The sequence below is a fragment of the Anguilla rostrata genome, chromosome 11 (genome assembly GCF_018555375.3).
Source record: "Anguilla rostrata isolate EN2019 chromosome 11, ASM1855537v3, whole genome shotgun sequence".
NCBI lineage: Eukaryota > Metazoa > Chordata > Actinopteri > Anguilliformes > Anguillidae > Anguilla > Anguilla rostrata.
The window spans coordinates 22,512,160-22,534,932 of NC_057943.1; the positions used below are offsets into that span (position 1 = coordinate 22,512,160).

The 22,773-nt window shown below is 40.5% G+C and overlaps 1 protein-coding gene across 2 annotated transcripts in view; it reads left to right on the forward strand.

The window, feature by feature from the left end:
- The window catches only part of LOC135234315 (SLIT-ROBO Rho GTPase-activating protein 3), a 71,230-nt gene extending 67,088 nt beyond the window's left edge, over nucleotides 1-4,142 (forward strand). For both annotated transcript variants that reach the window (XM_064298787.1, XM_064298788.1), the window contains exons 22-23: nucleotides 264-582; nucleotides 2,849-4,142. In XM_064298787.1, coding sequence (XP_064154857.1) covers nucleotides 264-582; nucleotides 2,849-3,250 — 721 coding nt within the window. In that variant the 3' untranslated portion in view covers nucleotides 3,251-4,142. The remainder of the gene's footprint in view (nucleotides 1-263; nucleotides 583-2,848) is intronic.
- The last annotated feature ends 18,631 nt before the right edge of the window (nucleotides 4,143-22,773 follow it).

A 22,773-nucleotide genomic window follows, 5' to 3' on the forward strand; every position in this document is an offset into this window, starting at 1 on the left:
TACATGCATGTGAAATCAACCTTCAAACAAAGGTGCATTCTGAAACCATTGCCACAGAGATGTTCTCTTTCTCCCTCATTCTGAGTGAACTAATCCAGAATTTAATAGTCCTTTCTTTTTTAGTAACATTTTACTCATTCCTAAATGAAAAGGCGTGACTTAGGGTGAAGCTAAAAATGCAACATTCTTGCTGCTGCTGATGACAGTGTGACAGGTGTTGATGCCCTTCGTGATCGCTGGGTCCCTTCGCCCCGTCTTTGCAGGATGAGGTTACAGTCTGACGGAGCTGTGATCCCCCGCTGCCGCGGTGGCGATGCCGACACCCACAGCCCCTCCAGGGGGTTGGATACGCCCCCGCGGGCAGCGGCATGCCCCGGCAGCCCGCGCAAGATGGCTGTCAGCAGGGGGCGCCTGGAGAGTCCCGAGAAGCGGCGCCTGGCCATGTTCGGCAGCGCGGGCAACGTGAATTACCCCGAGAGGAAGGCCTACCCCGAGGGCCACCCCCTGAGGCCTGCCCCCTGCGCCACCCGCCACAGCAGCCTGGGTGATCACAAGTCCCTGGAAGCAGAGGCGCTCGCCGAGGTAGCCTCGCTTCTCAGGGCCATGTGTGTGTAGTGCTGTGGGCGTCACCGTGTTTACAGTGATGTGACTGATTGTCATCCTTGCCCAGCTTATGGGCATGTGCCTTGCTAATGAACCATCATCATCAGTCTTTCTGTGGATAAGTCAGTCAGCAGCACTCTGGAGGCTGCTACTGAAGTCAGCGCATCCATTGACTCATGATATAGCACTGGCTAAAACATGCTAGAACCATATTTCAGTAATCAAATGAAATCAATTTTATTTGTATAGTGCTTTTTACAGAAAACTGTCGCAATGATTCAGAGTTGCAGAAAAAGAGCAAAAACAGAGCAAAAGCCAGACATGAACCCCCAAATAGCAAGCACAGGAGGCAAAAAAAAAAAAACTTCCAGTGGGGAGTAAAACCCTCAAACAGTGCCGAGAAAAAACTCCTAGATGGTAAGAAATCTCTGGGGGATCCCAGCTATACAGGGGGAGCCCATCCTCCTCCAGTTGGCCTGGTATAAAGTAGCAGTAGAATAGATGTAACAGAAATGTGATAAGGGATCACAGCAAATAAAATGGGTTAAGTAGGTTACGGGTGAGGTAATAAACTAATTGAAATAGTAGAACTCGAAATTGTATAGTTCAGTATAGTGCAGTTTAGAGTGGCAGGGTGACGCATCTGGAGCTCCAGGCTGCGTCAAGGGATTGGCATGAACCACGGGAGAAACAGGGTTGCATTGGTCTCACAACCAAAGAGCGAGAGACAGGACTGGAGGGATCCCGTGAACTCAGGGCAAGGAAACAAGGCTGGATCAGTCTTTGAACTCAGGCCAAGGGAGGGGCTGGACCCCAGGGATAAAGACGGAGAGAAGACAAGGTTAGGCAATGTAAAGATTGTCAACACAATGAGTAAATGTAGTCTCTTTGCCAAAAAACTAGAACAAACACTTGGATAGAAGCTCCATCCAGCTAATACACAATCCTTGGTCACCAGTGTATAACCTATGATGACTACAGCAGCAACTACTGAGAGTCCTACTGGAGCCCCAACCCAATTTCAATTTATGTTTTGGCCTTGCAGGGCCAACTCAGACCATACATTTGTGGATTAGGCTGAACTTCTTTAATAGCTCTGTGCCTTAGCCCACAACAATGCCCTGGGCTAGGCTAATAAGCAAACATCTGGTCCTGCTGGCTTGTTACTACATATCAGAAAGGTACTGCCCTTTCAAGAATCAGGACTATCGCAATACCAGTATTCTAACAATGCGTTTAGCATTATATGTCTTCCATCCGTTCAAATATAGTCAAATACAGTTGTATTTCTCTGCTCTGAAAGAGGCGGCATCGCACAGTGTGAGATTGAGTGTGATTATGTGTCATGCATAATTGGATAATATTTTGAAGATGTGTCTACTGGCTGGAAGTGCATTTTCATGCATTCCATCTCACACTGTAATAATGAAGTGGGTGTCAGCCCAGAATGAATTGTGCCGGTTTTTAATAATGGCCAGGTCGGGCAACATCCTTGGTTAATGGAAAACAAATTTGCCCATGCGATGAGTACAGCTCGTGATAGCATGGAATTATAATCTCAGAGCTAATTAGAATATTCTCCGTTCTGCAGCGTTTCCGGCCAAGATGTGTTTTGTAGCGAAGCTAAGAGCCTGGGAAAACCGGGGCGGGGGGGCCTAGCAGCCTATTTCTAATCGCTAATTACTTTGTGTGTTCTTTGTCAGTCACTGATTAATTAGGTATTTAGATGTGAGGTGTTCTGAGGGAGTCTCGTTAAAAAGCCATATTTCTGAGAGCCCAGTGTCCGTTGTCCCTGGCTTTAAGAGTGATTGGGACAGCCTTGCAGGAAGGAACTCGCGGAAACCCAGGAATGAACGGACAGGATGCGGCGAGTGTGTCTAAAATGACTCAAACCAATACAAAGCCGAGTACCATCTCTAAATTGCCTAAATGACAGGGATTTTTACTGACCTCAGGAGAGAGGCTAACATTTTATTGAATTATTTGTGGCGGATTGAAACTTTCTGTCGGACCAGTGGTCAGACTGCCATTGTCTTTGCCATAACGACTTCATATTGTTGTTTTCTTTTATTTCATTTATCCAGTTTGACCATTGAGTAGTTTGTATGAATATCTTATGCCTTTCCAAACCATGTATTCCTGTGAAGTGTCTGGAAAGATTTGTTTAAGTGCATATGCCGCCATGTAACTGATTGTCCAGTAAGGAGGGATGTTGGCCTAACCCTCCCCTTCCGCTCCCTTACAGGACATTGAGAAGACCATGAGCACAGCGCTGCACGAGCTGCGGGAGCTGGAGAGGCAGAACACGGCCAAGCAGGCGCCCGACGTGGTGCTGGACACGCTGGAGCCGCTCAAGCACCCGCCCGGCTCCCAGCCGGCCAGCCCACTGCACACCATCGTGATCCGCGACCCAGATGCCGCAGCGCGCCGAGGCGGTGCCGGCTCCGCCCCCGAGACCATGAGCACCTTCAAGCCGGTCCTGTCGGCCCGCCTGGCCGGCGCCCAGCTGAGGCCCCCTCCCGCCAGGCCGGCCCGGCCCGCGCCCGCGCAGCTCCGGTCCAGCAGCTCCAGCTCGTCCGGCGTGGGCAGCCCCGCCGTCACCCCCACCGAGAAGCTCTTCCCCAGCAAGCTCTCCCCCGACATGTAGCCCCCGTACCCATCGCCCCACCGCCGCACCACTCTTAGTCCCCTCTGTCCTGAACCCTGTCCAGTCGCTGGGGCTCAGGGCTTGAGCCCTTACATGTAGTCTAGATATATTTAGCCTTACTTAAGATTTGACTTGAATTCATAACCGTGGCGACCAGCCCAGGAGAAGGTCAGTTGCCAGTAGGAGTACTGTAGCACAAAATTCCTGGCGCAAAACCACTGAGAGACACTGGAATTGAAGAAACGTGAAAAGAACAGAAAGACAATTTTCTTAGTTCTTGTAATTAGTTTCTTTTACCTCATAAAAAAATGACAGCATAAGATTTGTCTGTAGATGGCATCCTACTGGGATGAATGAACTGTAGATCTGAAGTCCTGCAGTACAGCCAGTATTCATTTCTACCCCGCACTGGTCAGCCACTTGACTGGACCGCGTTATCTCAGACTCCAGCAGCGGTCTGTTTGCAGAATGACCGTGGGCTATGCGCTGTCCTGTCGTTATGTTACCGGATGGCACATTCAGTTTAGCGGCTGTCCCTCGAATGCTGCGAGCAATTATAACTTGCAGCTTTAGGCTTGCAAAAAGATGCGGTGTGCTTACTTGAAGTGATATTTCTTCTGTCTATAGTATAAGGAATATACTGCGGAATTACAATATAACAAACAGAACATGGTGTATCGAACATGCAGACTGTAGTATGAATCTGAAATAAATGTACAAACTAATAATAAGGAAAATGTGTTGTACTTGTAGTTTAATGTGTATATTATTGATAGTCCTAACATTCTTCTAATCTTGTACAGTCCAAGACTTAACAGGCAAAAAATGAGAGCGAAATATGTTTAAAATCCAATCCATTAAAACATGCAAAAAAAAAGAAACGTAAACCCAATATATGTGTTATTATGTCTTCATTTCTGTTGTGCTCATTTTGCATGAAGTATACACCATACATTTCTGCGTTTTTTTTTTGGGTAATTCCATAAATTCACTTGTGCTGCACTGAATAGTTGTCTTTGCCAAGTGGTGGCATTAGGCAGGGTAAGGCAATTTACACAGGCAATTACTGGCAACTGGTTCATTGACCTATTCCTGGTGGCAGCCCTGGAATATTTGTAGCACATTAAAGCTCCAGGAAACTGAAATCTGTGAATTCTTTGCTGATGTGTTTTAATACTTTTTTTGCATTCACAAATGGCCCTGAAATATTTCAAAATTATTCTTGCGAATAGAAAAGCCTGTTCTGAGATTGCCTTGATTTCCCCTTTGGCTAAATGCAGAGTTCAGCAGGGTGCAATGTACATCTCTAAAACCTCCAGACCAGTGAAATTCTTTTTATTTGTATGGTGCTTGCGGCTCTTTTGTGCGAGCAAGCTAAGTTGGAAATAGCTCAGCATCTTCTCTGAATGCAGAAAACTAATATGCTTTTTTCTTTTCCAAAAAGTGAAGAGACCCGCAAGAAATGGGTTTCATTCCTGGAGGTCCGCGGGCAAAGCAATACTGCACTCGTACAGTTTATATTTGTAGTGCCCATTTTCGTGAGGAAGACTTCACCAACTATCTACAATAACAATGTAGCTTTGCCAAAAAAAAAGCTAGCGCTGGTCCATGATGCAGTGCCTTCTCTCCCTTCACCTCCCTCCCAACTGTTGCTGTCCAGGTTGCCGCAGAGCTGACACCTGATGGATCGGTAAGTCGGCATACCGTTAGCTAACAATACATAAATAGATTTCAAGCTGTGTGAATTCAAAGCCTTTCTTTATTCAGGTGTAATGTCCAGAGTTTGAGATTGCTGTCGAGTCTAATATTAGTGCACAGTAGGTCAGTGTTGGAACATTGTTACAGTACACACTGCAGGTTTGATCTGCAGGTTTAACTATACAATGGAAAAGCCTAGCTGATGTTGCTTTCTTTCGTGTTGTCCGGCAGTCCAAATATATGACACTGGACAGCCTGCTGTAACCTAGCGATGAGAAATGGGTGAACATAAGATATGTCTTACGGATATTAATATTAATGAGCGCGTGATTCATGCCCACCCTATCGTTATCTGCTGAAGAGGTCACAATAAAATAATAGTATTTATTACAAACGGTTATAATTTGGTTAAAAATTTGAAAGAAATATTAAGAAGACAATCAGTTCACTTCTGGGGGATATGACCACAATTTGAATCCAGTTTCCTGGACCTTTACAATTTCCACGTGTTTTCCCACATAAATCCTCTCCAGGTGGCATTGTTTGGGACACATCCAGCTGATCATTGTTACTCTCTAATCACAGGTGATGATCTTCGCTACCTAGCTACTCTGGTGTGTAAGTTTATCCTTCTTCTGTGTTTGTTAGCTTTAGCCAGCCAGATTATGAATTTGTGTCACTGCAATTCATCCATAGTCTGTGTTCCAGGAGAATGTAAATCCTATATTTTTTATTTTTTCTCTTTATTTTGATGCCACTTACTGCATTTTGCTTACGCAATACGCTTCTCAACCTTTCCTAAAATTGCTTAACATAGCAACAGTAACCCAGGAGGATCTGGCATGATGAATAGGTCCAGAGAGATTGTTTCCTTCCAATCCAATTCCTTCAAAATTATTACTAATAATATTAGTATGTTAGAATGCTCATTAGTTAGTGTCAGTTCAAACTGGTTAAATGGTTAAATTATGCAAGGATTCACACAAAAATGTTTTGAATTTGAAGTTTGCCTCAAACTGATTAAATTTCTTAATACCTATTAAACTTTGTTTTATTCACATTTCATTCATGTTTAAATTTTGTGTTTGTATGTATATATATATATGTATGAACTACAACATGTCACAGATACACAAAAATATATGTCACAAAAGGCTGGTGAGTGGAGAAACCTAACGAATGCAGATGCTTCCATACAGGTGTAGTGTACTGCATGATACAGTTAAGCAGTTGACAATATTTCATGCTCTGTGGCATGTACAAAAATGCTGAGCAGGCCCAGTTGACCTTGATTTTGGATCAACGTGGCAAGAGGAATATTGTAATTGGCACAGTAAATTGATGGGCCTACAAGTTGTGGAAAAACAATATATAAATTTAGAGAATGTAAGAATGAATTCAGTTTCAGTTTCCATGTTTATTTTTAATCTAATATTTGTAAAGTCAGCAAGGCCTACCCAGTTTCAAGTTTTATGCTTGCTCTTATGAATTGACATTAATGTAATTTGGAATTCACCCCAAGTCAACTGCAATTACTTACTTCTATCTCTTGCTTTTACAAGTGTGAGCATTTACTTAATGTGAACAGAGTAAATGTTCTCGCTTGCTTCCTGCTTAAAATGTCATATTTGCACGTGAATACTTTCTTAATTCTTTTAGCTTATGTCATTTCAAAAGCAATGATTTAAATGGCATTTGTTTACACTCTTAATGGGAGCTATTTTAGTGATAGTTGTAGTGCAGACATGCACCGGCCCATCCTTAGCCAACTGAATAAATTTCGCCTGCACCTGATTTTGGTCTACGATGAAGGGGGTTTGCATGATTGTGGGTTAGTTGTCACAACAGAAGGCATGCGATCTTCTGTATTTAAAAAAACATATCCAAAACTCTACAACATGCATTTGTTAAATTAATATACCGTATATGTTGGCCTACAGTAGAACTTGTAAGATGAAGATACATAAAGATATAAGCCTTATATAACTTTAATTTGAAATGAATTCATATTAAATGCATTTATATGAGAAAGCAGGGTGGGATTAGGGTATTAGAGAGAGCCCAGACTTAAGTTACCAACCAAACATTCTGCAATAATACAGTAATCTTGTAATCCATAGCAATAGTGTATCAATTGCTGCCACTTTTTTTGTCTTACCTGTAAATTTATGATTCATAAATGTATTTTCTGTTTAAAATATGTTGAACATCATATAATACAATTTGTAAGGATCTATTCTTTTTGCATAAGCATATATTCTAGCATGTATTCATACCATTTTGCCACTTTCATTTCAAGCATATTAGGCAGAATTAAGCTATGCTTTCTCGAACAAACGGAAAATTAAATGTTAATTCTGTAATATCAACATGTTTAGCATGTGGTATTTATAGATCATCATATGTTAAATATTTAAAACTTTGGTAATGTGCCTGAATCATGCGTGGTATTTTTGAAAATCTTGAATGCCATGTGTGGACATTGCCCTCCATAACGTTTTGGACTAAGACATATTTCTGTTTGATCTGGCTATGTACTCTACAAGTGTAGATCTGTAAACCACAAACCACTTGCATGGGATTAAAGAGCAGATTCTCTGCTTTTTATGAAAGGGTATTTTATACATTTTGAGGTTTAGTCACTTATATTTAGCCACTCATATCCACCACATTGATGTCTAGTTATGACAAATGACAAAGATGGAGGAAGCAGAACATAAGGCTATTCTACCATCTGGTGGCGAACATTGGTATTGCATCTTTATGATGATCTGAGCAAGGTGCCAGTAAAATCAACTTTTTTTTTTGTTTTGTTTTAACTATAATTACTATAATTATTTACTATTAAAATTACTGTTATTATTTCTATCATTAACTACACCAATGCGGGTAAGTTTTACTTTTTTTGTGATGACATTAATTATAAACTGAATTGGAGTACACTGTTTACGGCTTACATTATCATCAATGGAGTGTAATTATTTACCATAATATTTCACATATTTTGGCTGTTCACTGCACACATTCCCATTACTTTATATTTGCACCTGAGTGCAAAAACTAAAGCAACTATCATGTGAAAAAAGGCCTATACTGTGTCCTGCTTGGGTGGCTAACTGAATTAAAAATTAAATGAGTAAATTAATAATTAAATGAGCTCCATTGATTTGGCTCTGTACTGGACACACAATTTGAGATTTGTAATCAAGCCATTCTCGTGTGGTTAAAGTACAGATTCATAGCTTTTATTAAGGGTATTTTATACATTTTGGTTTAAACTCTGGTTTAAAGCACATTTCGTACATAGTCTTGTGTAAACTTGTGTACCATAATGCTTCATGAGTGTTTTTTGATTAATCAGCTGTGTTTACTTTACTGCAAGTATTAGTGAGCCATCAGTATCTAGTCTTGATTCTAGACTTTTTATTGCCTCTGGAGTCATTGGTGTTATTGGTGTTTGTCATGATCAGAGGATCAGAGTTACGCCCATGGAAGTCAAGGAAACCATTATCAGGCTGAGAAATAAAAAAAATAAAAATAAAAACTGTTAGGCATAGGCCAAACATTAGGCTTACCAAAATCAACATTTTGAAACATTATTATGAAAAAAGAGCGCGCTTGTGAGCTCAATAATTGTTAAAGGCCTGGTAGGCCAAGGAAGAGCTCTGAAGGAGACTTCTCACCACCTTCTCACCATGGATTATCACCATAATGACAGAAAACCCACAGACACCTGTCCAACAGATCAGAAACACACTTCCGGAGGTAGGCATTGATGTGTCATTGACAACTGTCTGCAGAAGAGTTCACATACAGAACTGCAGAGGCTACACTGCAAGATGAAAACAAGTATTTAGCTGCAATAACAAGATGGTACAGGTTACAATTTGCCAAGAAGAACCAAAAAGAGCCTGCAGAGTTCTGGGAAAAGGTGTTGTGGACAGATGAGACCAAGATTGACTTGTATCACTGTGATGGCAAGTGTGACGGCCGAAATGAACTGCCCAAGATCGAAGACGCCCCTCTCATCTGTGAAACATCATGGTGGGGGGGTTATGGTTTGGGCATGTATGGCTGCCACTGGCTCACTTTACTTCATTATAGATGTAATTGTTGATAGCAGCAGCTTGAATTAATTCTGAAGTATACAGATGCATCTTATCAGGGCTGCGTTGGTGGCTCAGTGGTAGAGCTCCCGCCTGCCATGCCGGCGGCCCGGGTTCCCAGCCAATGCCCCAAACCCAGCCACTGGGGATGTGCAAGCCAGTGCCTCCCTAGTGCCGGTCCCAAGCCCGGATAAAATGGGGAGGGTTGCGTCAGGATGATCCGCTGTGGCGACCCCTAACTGGAACAGCCGAAAGAAGAAGAAAAAGAAAAAGACAGATGCATCTTATCTGCTCAAGTTCAAGCAAATGCCTCTAAACTCATTGGACGGCTGCTTCATTCTACAAAAAGACTGATCTCAAACCAAGAACTGGAAAAATCATGACATTGTCATTCACCCAATTAAACATATGCTGAAGAGAAGATTTTAGGCTAACAACCCCCAAAACAAGCAGGAGCTGAAGATGGCTGCAGGAGCTGAAGATAGTACAGACCAGGCAGAGCATCACCAGAGGAGACACCACACCTGGTGATGTCTATGGGTCACAGACTTCCAGCAGTCACTGCATGCAAAAGATATGCAACAAAGTACTAAGCGTGACTACTTTCATTTGTGCCACATAATATGTTGCATTATTACATTATCTTGCCCTGAAATAGGGGGCTATGTATAAAACGTGCTGCAATTCCACATGGTGAAACCAAAAGGCCTTCATGTGAGGTCTGAAAAAGAGTTTCATGTATGCTATATGCTGGAAGTATGTGATTTTAATTATGCATTGCCCAGGAATTGACTTTGTGTCTGTTTGCTCTGAAAGTAGATTCTTAGCCAGCGAGCCAGCCATTGACAGGTGGGAGACATTGAAAATCATATAAGCAACTGAAGTAACAGTCTAGTTTGGGCATGAGCTCCCAGATTCAGACTTGGGGCCAGACTGAGGCATTGCTGTTGTCATGCCTATACTGTAAGGCAGGGACAGACTGCTGGTTCTGCTGTTTGGTTTTTTCCGAAATTGTTGCTCAGTTGGGAAAAAATTCAATGTGACATTGTCACTGAATGAGGAAAGATTTAATTGAGATCTGCCATCCATATAAATGTAAGCTCTGTTTGTTTTCTCAGTCATTTGTTATCATGTGTTTCCACCTTAACCCCCCCCCCCACCCCCACCCCCCACACACACACACACACTACTCCGTGGCAGCAATAACAACACCAAATTGCACGTCGTGTTAAGCCTCTAGTCTCTATTTTTTCTTGCTGTTGTCTGTCACCTCTGGGTTATTCACCTACAATAAATTGAGAAGTAATCCTCAAACAGCTTTTCTTTCCAAGTTGCACCAGAGTGAATCAAAACAAAACACTTTGAGTGTTTTTTTGAGTCCTACAGCAGTTTCAAGCATAATGCTCCCAAAAAGATAAATTGACTGACTTTAACAAACCAGGATAAGAGAATATTTCTTCTGTTGCTCTGAATTTTATATTTATGGAAATATTCATTTATCTCTCTATATCCAGTAGCTGCTCTCTTTCAGAGCCTACAGCAGAATCCATGATGCACCAGGTGTAAACATGGATAGCAGCCTGAATGCAGAGAAAATCTATCATTGAATGAATTGTGCACATGCGTGCATGCACGTACATACATTTAAACAAGATAGATGCTGAGTACATTTGCTAAACTAGACTATTTTTTTTTCTTTGGACTTTCTTCAGGCTGCAGGAGGAGAGCAAAGCCAGTGGAGCTGGTGCGTCTCTGTGGGGTGAATGGAAACCCACAACGACAGCTCGAGCGTGACTCCCACACCCTGAGATCAGCCAGGTGATATTGCGCTACCGACTGCTCCAGCTCATTTCCCTGAATCGATAAACAACTTACCTTTTATTTTTCATATTTTTAATAAAAAGCTTTTTGTACAATATCATTTACAGTCACATGGTGGCACAATTTCATCACCGGGAACTGTTGTGGGTTCAGAATGCACAGTAAGGCATGTCACGCTAACGTCATGTGAGAATCAACACACTGAAGTATTTAGCATCAATTTTTGGTAAATTTTACAGCAAACACGCATTCCTTGTATGATTGTCTTGTATAGTTTATTGCATACTTCCGATTTATCACTTGCACTCATTATAAATGATTTCTGCACAGGCCAATTATTTGGTAGCATTAAGTAACGCAGTTGTAAAATTTGCTTTAATCTCCATAACAGATTAAGCTGGCAATTCTTTCTGTTTCATCTCCAGATGAAAGCGACATTTTATATTTCTGTACTACCACTTGTTCACTGGCTCTGCACTGGTTAACAGCAACCATGTTTAATCAGTTTGCCTATGTTTCCTGGAGATGAAAGTGAGAATGCAATTAGATTATGTTCCTGGCTGGGCATTCACCGAAGCCCCAAGGGGACAGGCCACCCAAGACTAATACCAGGCTGGTCAAGCATTTGTACACAGTTCAAAGGTTGCTGCAATTAATTATCGGATGTCAGCCCCGGTGGCAGAATCAACATGGCAAGTAACCCTCGAGGCCTCTCGATGTCCTAAACTGGTCATGTGACGTTGCGTCATTGTTCACACTGACCAAATACAATTCTAAACTGATGCATTGTCTTGGTCGCACCATTCCTCTCCCCTCAGGTTACAATAAAACTGATCAGACAGAAACAGACAGAATCACCTGTTTTCCGTAGTGTCAGACATTGTTGCAATGGCATCTTTTAAATCTGTGATATGGTGGATGTTCAGATCCCAGTGGGTACCGCCCACACTGGAGTCAGCTGACAGGAGTGTCCTGAGTCTCCATGAGGAGTGCGGTTTATTTATATCTCCAGACACAGGTCACTCCACAGGAGTGCACGCTGCAATGCTCTGGATTACTCCTGAAAGAGGAGATTGTCTCCCTCAGGGCCAGAGGGTCATCCACTCCTCTCTAAATGAAGGAGGGCTGAACCACAGAGCAAACAGAGCATATGTGATGGGAGGGGGGTTGAACAATAAGGCTCATCCCCAAGTACCAAAGAAAAAAGGGCTCATAAGTGAGGTATGGTAAAACTGACAGATGCTACCAATGAGAGCGGAAAGTTTAAAAACGGCTCTGCTCACCTGCTAATCTGCATACTGCTTAACTCTTCCAACCAGGGGAGGTGCTAGGGTTTTAGTACAGGGGAGCAGAACACTTGCGGAGACACCCAAAAACGTATTCCTAAGTTTACAACGGATTGTTTTTTCATGATGTCATGAAGATATTAATTATCATTTTGTTCAGCAGTGTACCCAACCAGAGACTATCCTCTCTGACTTAAGGCCAAAGATTTTCAGTCACCTGGATCTTGGGATCTAAAAACACATCATTTACATATTATAATATTTCACATATTTATTTTCTTCTAAAATACCGTAACAGTAGTTAACAGTAGCCATGGTGGAGATCTTAAATCATCAAAGTGCATAATGAATTTTTTTTTCCTTTTTTTGTCTATGCAGTACCTATCTCTGTACCTGCCCACTCACATGGGTTATAAAATACTCATATGCAATGCACGTTTCTTCCTTGTATTTGGAGCGCTTAGCGACAGAATGGGAACTTTTTTATTCAGTCATTTAGCAGATGCTCTCACCCAGAGTGACTTGCACATCTTACATTTAATTCAGTCCATTTATACAGCTGGATATTTACTGGAGTAATTTAGGTTTGCTAAGTACTTTGCTCAAGGACACAGCTGGCATCTGGCAGTCCAACCTGTGACCTCTAGGCTGCTACACTACCACAATGATTAGGGAACTGGGCTTGCTTGACATAATTCAGAAGTTTTGGGCAAACAGATCAGCTGCAAATGTAACCAATGGCAAAATGTTTTTTTTTAGCTCGGTGACTGGCAAAGCCATCTGCTGTTTGTGTTGCAGTTTCACCATCAGTGTCCATTTGATAAAAATGCCATTGATTCAGCCAGAGCAAGTCACACTGCACATCCATGGCTTAGAGGCAGGAATCTCTGAGATGGTATTAAAGGCCGCTCCAAAAAAAGGTGGCTGAATTTTGGGGATTGGAATTGGATACCTTTCATAGTGCGAAAGTAAAGCCAACCTCAATGGCGAAGTGACAAAAAGGTTTTGGCCTACTGTCCGGTTGCAGGAAAAATATTTTAGACCTGCTTGCAAAGGACTGGAATTACCTCCTTGATATAATGACTGTTGGAGAGTGGGCCGAGAGTGTAATAAGAGGCGTTCATAGGGGAACCCTTTGCTAATTAGAATGGCACCATTCGTCTCCAGGATTCAGAAGTGTCTTTCCAGCAGGGACAGGACAAAGGAAATGAGTAAGAAGAGAGACTAATTTTTCAATGTGTTTGGAGTTTCGCCTGAGCCTGTGTAGAATAGTTCCATAATGAGAAAAAAACCCATACATCATCCTTTTGGTTATCCAATCTTCACCAAACACAACCAGAGAGAAAGGTCAACATTCATAACAAGAGTGGAGAGTTGAAAAGAAGCATTCATGGAGAATCAGCAGAGATTCCTTTTTTCCTACTCTCCTAAATCTGGGCAGAATTGGTGAAATGCTAAATCAACTGAAAATCCCAGAATGCACAGTGGAGTTCTACAGCTCTGACTTAGTGTGATTGTTTTACAAATCTTGCCCCATTTATGAGCTGGCAAGAATTGTGGGAACAAAAAGCAAATTGCAGTTAATTGATGGTTAAAAATCATCTGGCAGCACTAAATCTCTGAGGTCCAAAAACTGCGTGCCTGACATATCAATTTGAATGCAAGAAAACACTCGCTATTTGATTGAATGTAATTGCCTTTTGGTATGTTGTTGCAGGAAGCATTATTGTAATTTCAAAGATAAATGCATATTCCTTCCAAACCCACACTGACCAGAAATATGAAACATCAGAGAAAATCAGGAAACATAGTGAGTGGAATAAACTTAGATTAATAGTGGCATTAGCTATAATGAAAACCCTGTCTCAAAACTATATGAAACTATTATATACCATGTTGTCAATCCCCTGGGGTAAAACAAGGGCAAGGGGAATTTTCATGGTGAAACCATTGATGAATAGTGGAAATTTGTTTGACATGGTAATTCCCTGACCAAACTGTATCTTCTCAAGGTGTGTAATGTGATATAGCAAAGGTGCTGACATCAAAGCTACCAACTGACCAGCTAACTGAACAGGTTATGTATTATGTGTATTGATGCTTAAAATAGCACTTTTCTACACAGCTTTGCTCATTCAGGCTTCACATTCAAAGCCAGTGGGTAGCAGTGTAGCAGGTACAATCAATAAGTATGAGTATAAACAGTAGTATGAATTTGTGTAAGATGTGTGTTTCTGTAATACAATATTTTTTTAACTTCCATTCACAAAAGGCTTGTTGATTTTTCTCAATGCGACTCCAGCCAAATTGGAGTGTGTACAACAGGAGAGGCCAGCCTACGCAATCGGCAGAGAAAGGGACAGCGGGAATCCGCCTTAATCCTTTTTTTCCTCACCTGTGATTTTTAAACCTCAGCGGAGGCCTTGCACTCCAGTAGCGAAGCACAATATATTCCCGGCGTGGTGTCTGACTGGCTCTCCATCTGCTTTGTGAGTTGATGAATGGGTATGTGCCTGTGCATCCTGACAGCTCCCTCCAGATTGGACGTGTTGTTATTGATCTGGGACTTTGCAGCAGACCGTGACCGTGAAGCGTGAAAGTTTGCGTTGCAGGCCGAGGTGGCATTTACTTCAACAGGGTGGCACTAAAAAAGAGATCCACTGATTTAATAAAATCATGCATTTAAATGGGGTCTATTTGCTTTTAATCTGCCAAACGCGTTAAGAGAAAAAGAGTGACATTTCCGCCAAACAGTGTGACTTGAAGTAGGAGCGGCGACTTAGAGGAGTTAAGTGTGGAAAGGGCAGTTGGGAGCCTAAGAGCCCTGCTGGGAAGGCCAGATAATAGGCTGTTTGCGTGCAGAAAAACAACTGGTATTTAAGGAACTAGAATACACAGTGCAACTCTTTGGTATTGTAAGCAAATGCATGATACACCTAAGTATCAGGTCAGTTTTTAAGTCAGAAATTCATAGTATGCATTACCACCTGTCTTCAGTCACAACAACCTTCAGTTCTGCTTCTGTCTGGAACCTTTTCCTCCCATTGTTTCATGTATGGCTGCTGTTGTGTCTTTTTCCCATCCTGTGGGTCTCTTGGTGCTTTGCTGAGGTGCCACTGGCTAGAAGCAGCATCTGGAATGTGAACTCATTCAGTGTTCATTCCGTGCTCACGTCTTATTGGAAAGAAATTGAATCACAGCATGTAGGAGCTGAAGTTATTGTGGTTCATAAGAATGTGAAGTGATTGTGAGTTATGTTTAGATCTGTCCAGAACACCAGGCAGAGGAGAAATGTGAACTTGCAACATTTGGAGAAAATGTACTGATTGCTTATGTCAAAAAGAATTTTGTTTGCTTTCATTTACTTGTGGTAAATTCAAGCACGCAGATTTTAGAATGAAGTGGATAATTAAAGAAATGACAAGTCAACCCAGGCCTTCTTAATCTCACCCTGTATGAAATATTCAAGGGCTGGTGGCAGATCTTAAAACAGAATCAAACAACAAAAACCCAGATGATTGCTGTAGCTCTAGACTCAAACAATCCCTTGTGCTGCTTCCGTAATACAGCATAGCAGTCAAAAATGGTTATGCTTGTTAACTTATGCCCAAAATTGAATCTTGCCTGGAACAAGATTTTATTTTGGTGACTTGACACAAACTTGAACTGCACCAAAGAGCAACACAAGTGAAATTATGTGAAAATGTGAGTAAATTTGAAGTTTACATTTATGGTTTCCTTAATGAACATGTGGGAAGTTCAGCTGATGTTCTCTAAGGTTTTGTTGGAAATACTCATGTTGATGGTAATAATAAAATTTAAAGTAAATTCAGTCCAGATCCATATCACAACTATATCCTCTGAAGCTATTCACCAGAAATTGGCCACTGTTGTTACTGGCTGAGACCAGATTCAATAGTTGGCCATGGGGTCATCCACACACTGGAATAGTGCTTTAACATGATGAGCTACCCAGCTGCCTACCATAGTTTTTCCCATAGATCTGCATAGAATCAACTGTGTCCCAGTGGAATAGATACTAATTAAAGAATAAAGGCAATCTCAAGTGGTGTGATTAATAGCCAGAGTACTAATTTGAATGCACTTTGTAGCAATTAAACAGATGGACTCCTGCAATATTTACTTAAATGGCACACTATCTGAACAGAGAATTCTACACATAATTAGAAGAGAATCAGGACATTTTGTGAACACAAAGTTATAGGTATATGGTCAGCAGTTATAGGCGATGATTGGCCCAGTGTCTATTTTATGTTTATTTTTTAAATACATATTTTTGGGAATACAACTTTTGCAAAACTCTATTTACTCTATTGTTTTTTTGTTTGTTTGTTTGTTTTTTCAAAGCCTCCTGTGGACAAGTGATGACAATTCGCATGTATGCTAAAACACTTAAGCAATGCATCCGGGTTGTCCAATCTAATTGTGATGTCCATGTCAAATAAACTTAAACTTAACTTAAAAACAGCTCTAGTCATGATTATAGGTTTTTGATTGGCTCTGGAGTCTTTTATTGGCATTTGTCAGCGTAAGGAACAATGAAAGTCAAGGAAGCCATTATGAGGCCTTCCTTTGCCTACCAGGCTCTTGACAATTACTGAGCTCACCAGGGCTCTCTTTTTCTTAATGTTATTCCAAACAGTTGGTTTTGGTATGCCTAAGGTTTGGCCTGTGTCTCTGACTCTTTTCAGTCTCTGCTCTTAATCTAAAAAACCATATTCTACTATGCTGAAATCTACACCACAAGGAACATTCAATAAAAATAGAATAAATTATATTTTTGAAAATATTTTCACTGCAACATGTTCTTGTCATTCAAGACACTTGTATTATGTCACAAAAAACTCTGCCGGATCTCTGGAGGATATATACTTCCATATATTCATTTTCCTCTATCTCCTGCTTGCATAAGAGGAACCAATAAAAATAAATCAGACAGTGTTTTTGCAATGTCTGAGTGTTTTCCTTGTGATTACGGTAATTTCTTCCTGTGTAAATAAGATTAGCTGGTTATAACGTCATCCATAACTGGACCTGATCCAATCTGAGGACCATTGTTGATTTCTTTGTATGCTGTACTGATTGCCTCCATGCTTTTATGCTGGGAGAGTAATGTGCACCAGGTAATGTGTATGGTTTGTGATTGTGATGATAGAAAGGTCTAGAATGCACCTTGTGTCCATGTGAGTACAGGAGGGACTCAATTCCCATTGAAATAATATAAGTAATTGACCACGAGTGCATACAAGGTGGTGTATTTTTGCCACCAGCCAAGGCAATCGATTATGACAGGTGATGTATTTAGTGTGCTGTAAGTAGGCTTTTAAGCAACAAAAAGGGTAATGAGCATTTTAAAGTCAATCATTGCATATTTAATAATGACCTCAGATTTAGCGCTGTTTTGTGCAGAGGTAATTTACTGTGAAGATAGGGCTGCTGGCAGCCACAATGTGCTTCATAGCCAGCGTGGTATATAACAATTACCTCTGCTACATTAACCTAACTAGGGTGGCTAATGGATACCAGTTACATCACTTGTCTTTGGGGCATATTGCTGTTATGTAACAACCATTTCAACTGGCTGCATGGTGCCTGAAAAAACTCAAGATGAACTGCACGCATCAGTGTTATGTTGTACAAATGTGAACAAAATCCTGTCACAACGGTGATGTTTTCTGTATATATGTATTACAATCCTATTATGAGCGGTTTAAAAATGATCCTTTGGCTTTTTACCAGCAAGATTCAAAATGAGTAAGTAATGCATTGCAGTTGCATGTCAACATAAAAATTACAAAAAAAAATGTATTGAGTGTAAATGAAAAAACATCAGCTTGCAGGTGTAACCTTGAAATGCTTATGCATTTCATATTTAGAATTGGACGAAATTTGGAACTGCTACATGCTACATGGCTGTTTATAATGTTGTTTAAAACGCAACCTCCTTTGAGAAGGTTGCAGGAAGGTACTTTCCAAAGATTGTTTGTGCACCACAGAGAAAGCATATTGTGTGTCTGTTCTTTGAGGTACTCAAAGGTTCCCTAATTATTCCCTTGTCATGCGATTGTAAGATTTGCCTGCTTTTGTTTTATTTTTTTCAAAGTGCATGCGGTTGTTTACATGTCAAAGTTAAATGGTGAGTCTGCAGCTCGGAGACAGAGGAACAGATGGTAATTTTGCAAATTGAATCTGAGGTTAGGACATTGCCTGCTGGAGTGAGCAGGCAGCCCCATGAGCGGGCGTCTATGATCCTGCATCATAGGCAGCATCAGGGGGCTGGAGCATGGTCCTAGATGTGGTGAGAAAGCATGAACCACATAATCCCTCCCTGTCCTCATTAATCAGCAACTGGGCAAGGGGAAGCCAAGCACAATAAAACAAATGAATTCCGAGGCAATAAATGACAGGATGGGAAAGATGGGTGCATGACAATGGAGTGATTCAGCATAGACAGACTCCCAGACTGACAAGTGTGCCTCTGTCTCTCGTAAGTGAAATTAGCAGGAACACTGGGATGCACTGCATCTGGATGTGGTTAAAGACAGGCGGGAGTTGATGATGCGAAGGCTGTATACTGTACACATGAGGAGGTAAAGATTCAGAGGTTGCTTCCAAGGTTCACTGAAAAATATCTCAACACAATAAGTAATGGACTGAAGGACAAGTGACAATTCTGAACTTGAAGATACAAAATGTCCATTTTTTTCAAGCAGGAACTGAGTAACTCATGGATATGTGCAGAATACAGCATGAATGTGTCTTGTTGCACTTCATAAATATTCCCACATGAAACAATAGTGTTGAATGTGTAGGGCTTGCAATGTATTCTACAGCCTCTGCCAATGCAGTGGGAAAGTGCATTCAGTATTAACTGTGCAACTGACCAGGAAATTGCACCAAGAAATATAGTGTGTGTGTGTGTGTGTGTGTGTGTGTGTGTGTTCGTCTGTGTTTTCTATAATGTGCATATGACTGTGCATGCAGTTCAGAAATGGGATGAGTGTGCAACTCTCTCATATGCAACTAAGCACCAATCAAGATAAGTCCCTGTGTGGGGTTGAGCTGATGTATGAGTCAGAGACGAAATGCAGATATGGAGTTAGTGTGATGTTTCTTCTTATCTCGAAGCAGAAATGGAGAGAGGGGTTGGTCTTCTTATATTAGAAAAGTTTAGGGAGGGGACATCTCTGGTTCACAGTGGGCTTGTCATGTCAGTCATTTGCCCTTTTCAAAGCTTTGGTCAGGATTGATCTATTTCTCTTGCTTCATTAGGCAAACTCTTGCTTAGTGAGGAAAACAAACACGTATCTTGCATAATATGGCTATGTTAATGACTCAGGACCAGTTTAAAATGTTGATAGATGAGAGTGATGGTGAGGTTAATTGATTCTGAATCAGTGTTTGGATATTAAAAGTAGTCTGAGCCAGGTTTGGGAGTTCTCAGAGAAGCATGGAAATCATATTCATGGTATAGAAGCCAGACAGCAGAAACCCCTGTATTTTCTCAGTAGACCCACAAGGTATCCACTGAGACATTCTGCCAGTATCTTGCCACCCAGTGCATAATATGAATAGATATACCTTTTCAAATAAATCAACAAATACATTTTGTTCATTATGTTTATTAATAAATATGATTATATTGATATATTGTATTATGTAAAATAAAATATTGCTAAATTGTGTGTATTATAAACATGAAAAGGAAAGACAAGACTTTCCCATTTGTATTATATTACAGTGCTATTTATTCAAGTTTCTCAAAACTGAAGGTAGCAATTGGGCCTAGAGAAATAACCTGCTTTAAATACAGCATGGTAATACAGTCTGTGAAATATTTTGGCCTGTAAGTGATGTGAGGCAGATAAGAACTATAACCAGATTATATAAGGGGGTATCTCTGTATTCCCATAGTGGATTTCTGGAATCTGTTACCACCATGACAAGATTTGATACATTTAATAAACAGCAATTTCATGGGTATCAAATAGAAATTTTCCCACAATTGGTTTTGTATTCTAAATTCCATGCCTTTATTAAAGATGGCCTGTTTGTTTGTTCACCCTTTTCATAAGCAGCCTATCTTCCTGTATATATTGTGCATAGTATATTGCGGTGCATATATCTGTTTGCAGTATACACACACACACACACATATGCAGACACGCACACACAAAATAAAAAAAATACCCCCCTCCCCCCGCAACAAACCAAATCTGTTTTTCAGTTGAATGCGTTTTGGTGGCTGGTGGATAGGATTTGATTGATGTCATGTAAGAGTAAGAAATGGACTGATTCCTGGCCAGTGCCCTACAGAGCTATGTAGCGGAAAGAGTGCAGACTGCAATGTGATTGAGCTGTGGTGCCATGCTTTGTAGTGATGCAGGAGCCACCGAGAAATACCACAAAGCATTTTTAGGCACAGTAGTCCTTTGCAGGCAATGTTAGGTGATTGTGTTCTGACAGTTTCACCTGAAGCAAATGAGCTCTAGGTGTATTTGTCTTTAAACAGGTGCAATGCTGTGCCTTACACAGAAGTAATAAGCAATTCAAAACAAGTGCAACCCGCATGCTCTAGAACAACGTGGAGGGACTGCAATATTGACATACTTAAGCTGCAAAGACTGGAAACATGATTAACTATAATAAATGGAGGCATAAAAAAATAGGCAGGCCGTGTAAGTTTTGTAATTATGCCATTTTTAAAGTCATATTTCAACCTTTCATAGAAATGACATAAGGGAGCTGGAGTGAAAGCTGTTTGAATAAATTAGCATTTGCCCTTTATCCAAGTGACAAGGGATATCATATTAATCAAATTATAATTGTTCATCTTTTTATTTATCCAATTGATTTATGAAATGTCAGGGAGGTAACATGAACAATAGTGCAAGGTTTTGTATGTCTGTAACAGCACATCTGGATTTGGGGTAGTGTGAATACATTAGATGCATGTAAATCACAATGCAAAGGTTCATGCCATCTTCAAGGGAAATGTGTTTACACATTTTTATTGCACATGGTTTTGGCGGACACACCATTGATATAAACATGACATGTTAATGTCTATTTTCATGTTAGTGAGGAACTGATATGTGCAATGGCATTGTACTCACATTTCAAATTATTATAGAAAATGAATTATTCCAGTATATATTGTACTTTCAGGTTAAATCTAATATATGCGCGCCAATCCACCCTCTCATATTATACTATGCATACACTCACAGTGTATGTATGTGATGCAGACACATTTTCTCCATGCAGTCTCAGGAGGGTAACAAAAAAACCTAGAGGTGAAAAGGTAATGGCTTCTGCCATTGGTCAGTTCTGCAATTCTACAATTTTTTGTGTTCTGTCATTATACTATAAAATATAAGAAACCAGTCTGCTCATTCTGATCATATTTCTTTCGAAGTCTAATTTATGGGAATTGCTGTTTAAAATTAGAACATTCTGAGAAACCTGACAGATTTTGAACATTTGAAGCTTAAGAAGCACTACAGGAAGATGCTGGTGTCTGACATATTAACTGTTGGCTATTTTTGATGTAACTGATAAAATGCAACAATATGTCCAAATAACACAGCAGTTCATTGCTGAGTTAAAGTACAGATTTGATTCAGAAATGTATTTGTTCCCTTTACCCATGATAAAAACAAATGGGTTATCGGTTCAGTTATTAAAGGTCCTGGGATGTAATTTGATAAATAATGTGACTAGGTGGGATACATATTTCCACTCACTGAAAATATACCAAGAGCCCTGTTTTGAATACATACTCTTATTGCAGGCAAGGCATAATCAACAAGCTCTGTTCAAGGGAATTATTTCTGAATCAATACTGGTGATACTGTGCACTTGTAATGATTTTGAGGTGTGACTGTACTGGCTAATCAGGACACCTTCTGCATCATTTTCCCCTCTTTCACTGAGGATTATTATTTTGCATGCAGGCCGTGTAGGACCTATTCTGTGCCGCCAACACAAAACCTATCTACACAAAGAGACAGCTATATTACCACCCAACCTGTCTCTAACAAAGTATAATTTTAGCATTACCTCAGCTTGTTCACTAAAACAGTGTGTCACTGAAAGCTAATGATTGGTTTGTTTGCAGTCATTGGTTCCATCCAAGATACAGTTTCATAATGGTTAGTAGATGTATAAGTTGGCCTATACAGAGATTTAATTAAACCCAGGATATCTGGTGAACTCGTATGCATCATAAACCACCTGGATGTTGATAAAAATGAAATCGAATTTATCGAAACTGCACTTTACACTTTTTACACATACACATTTTGACAGCACCCTCTCCTGTAATATCCAAGGTAATGCTCATGTCTTAATGTAGGGTAGGACAAATTAAAAACTTCTTCTGAATAAATTGTCTTTTAGCACTCTTATTATCTATCTCATTCCTGACTTGAACCCAAAATTCTTCCTCAAATCAGTTTTTCTCTCTGACAAATTGTTGAGCCAGCTTTAGTACTTGGCTATAATTATATCACCTCTGTGATCCTCTTGTCTGCTAATGCACATAGTTGCTACTTGAATGAGCATGTGCTAATTTTAAATTCCAAAATGC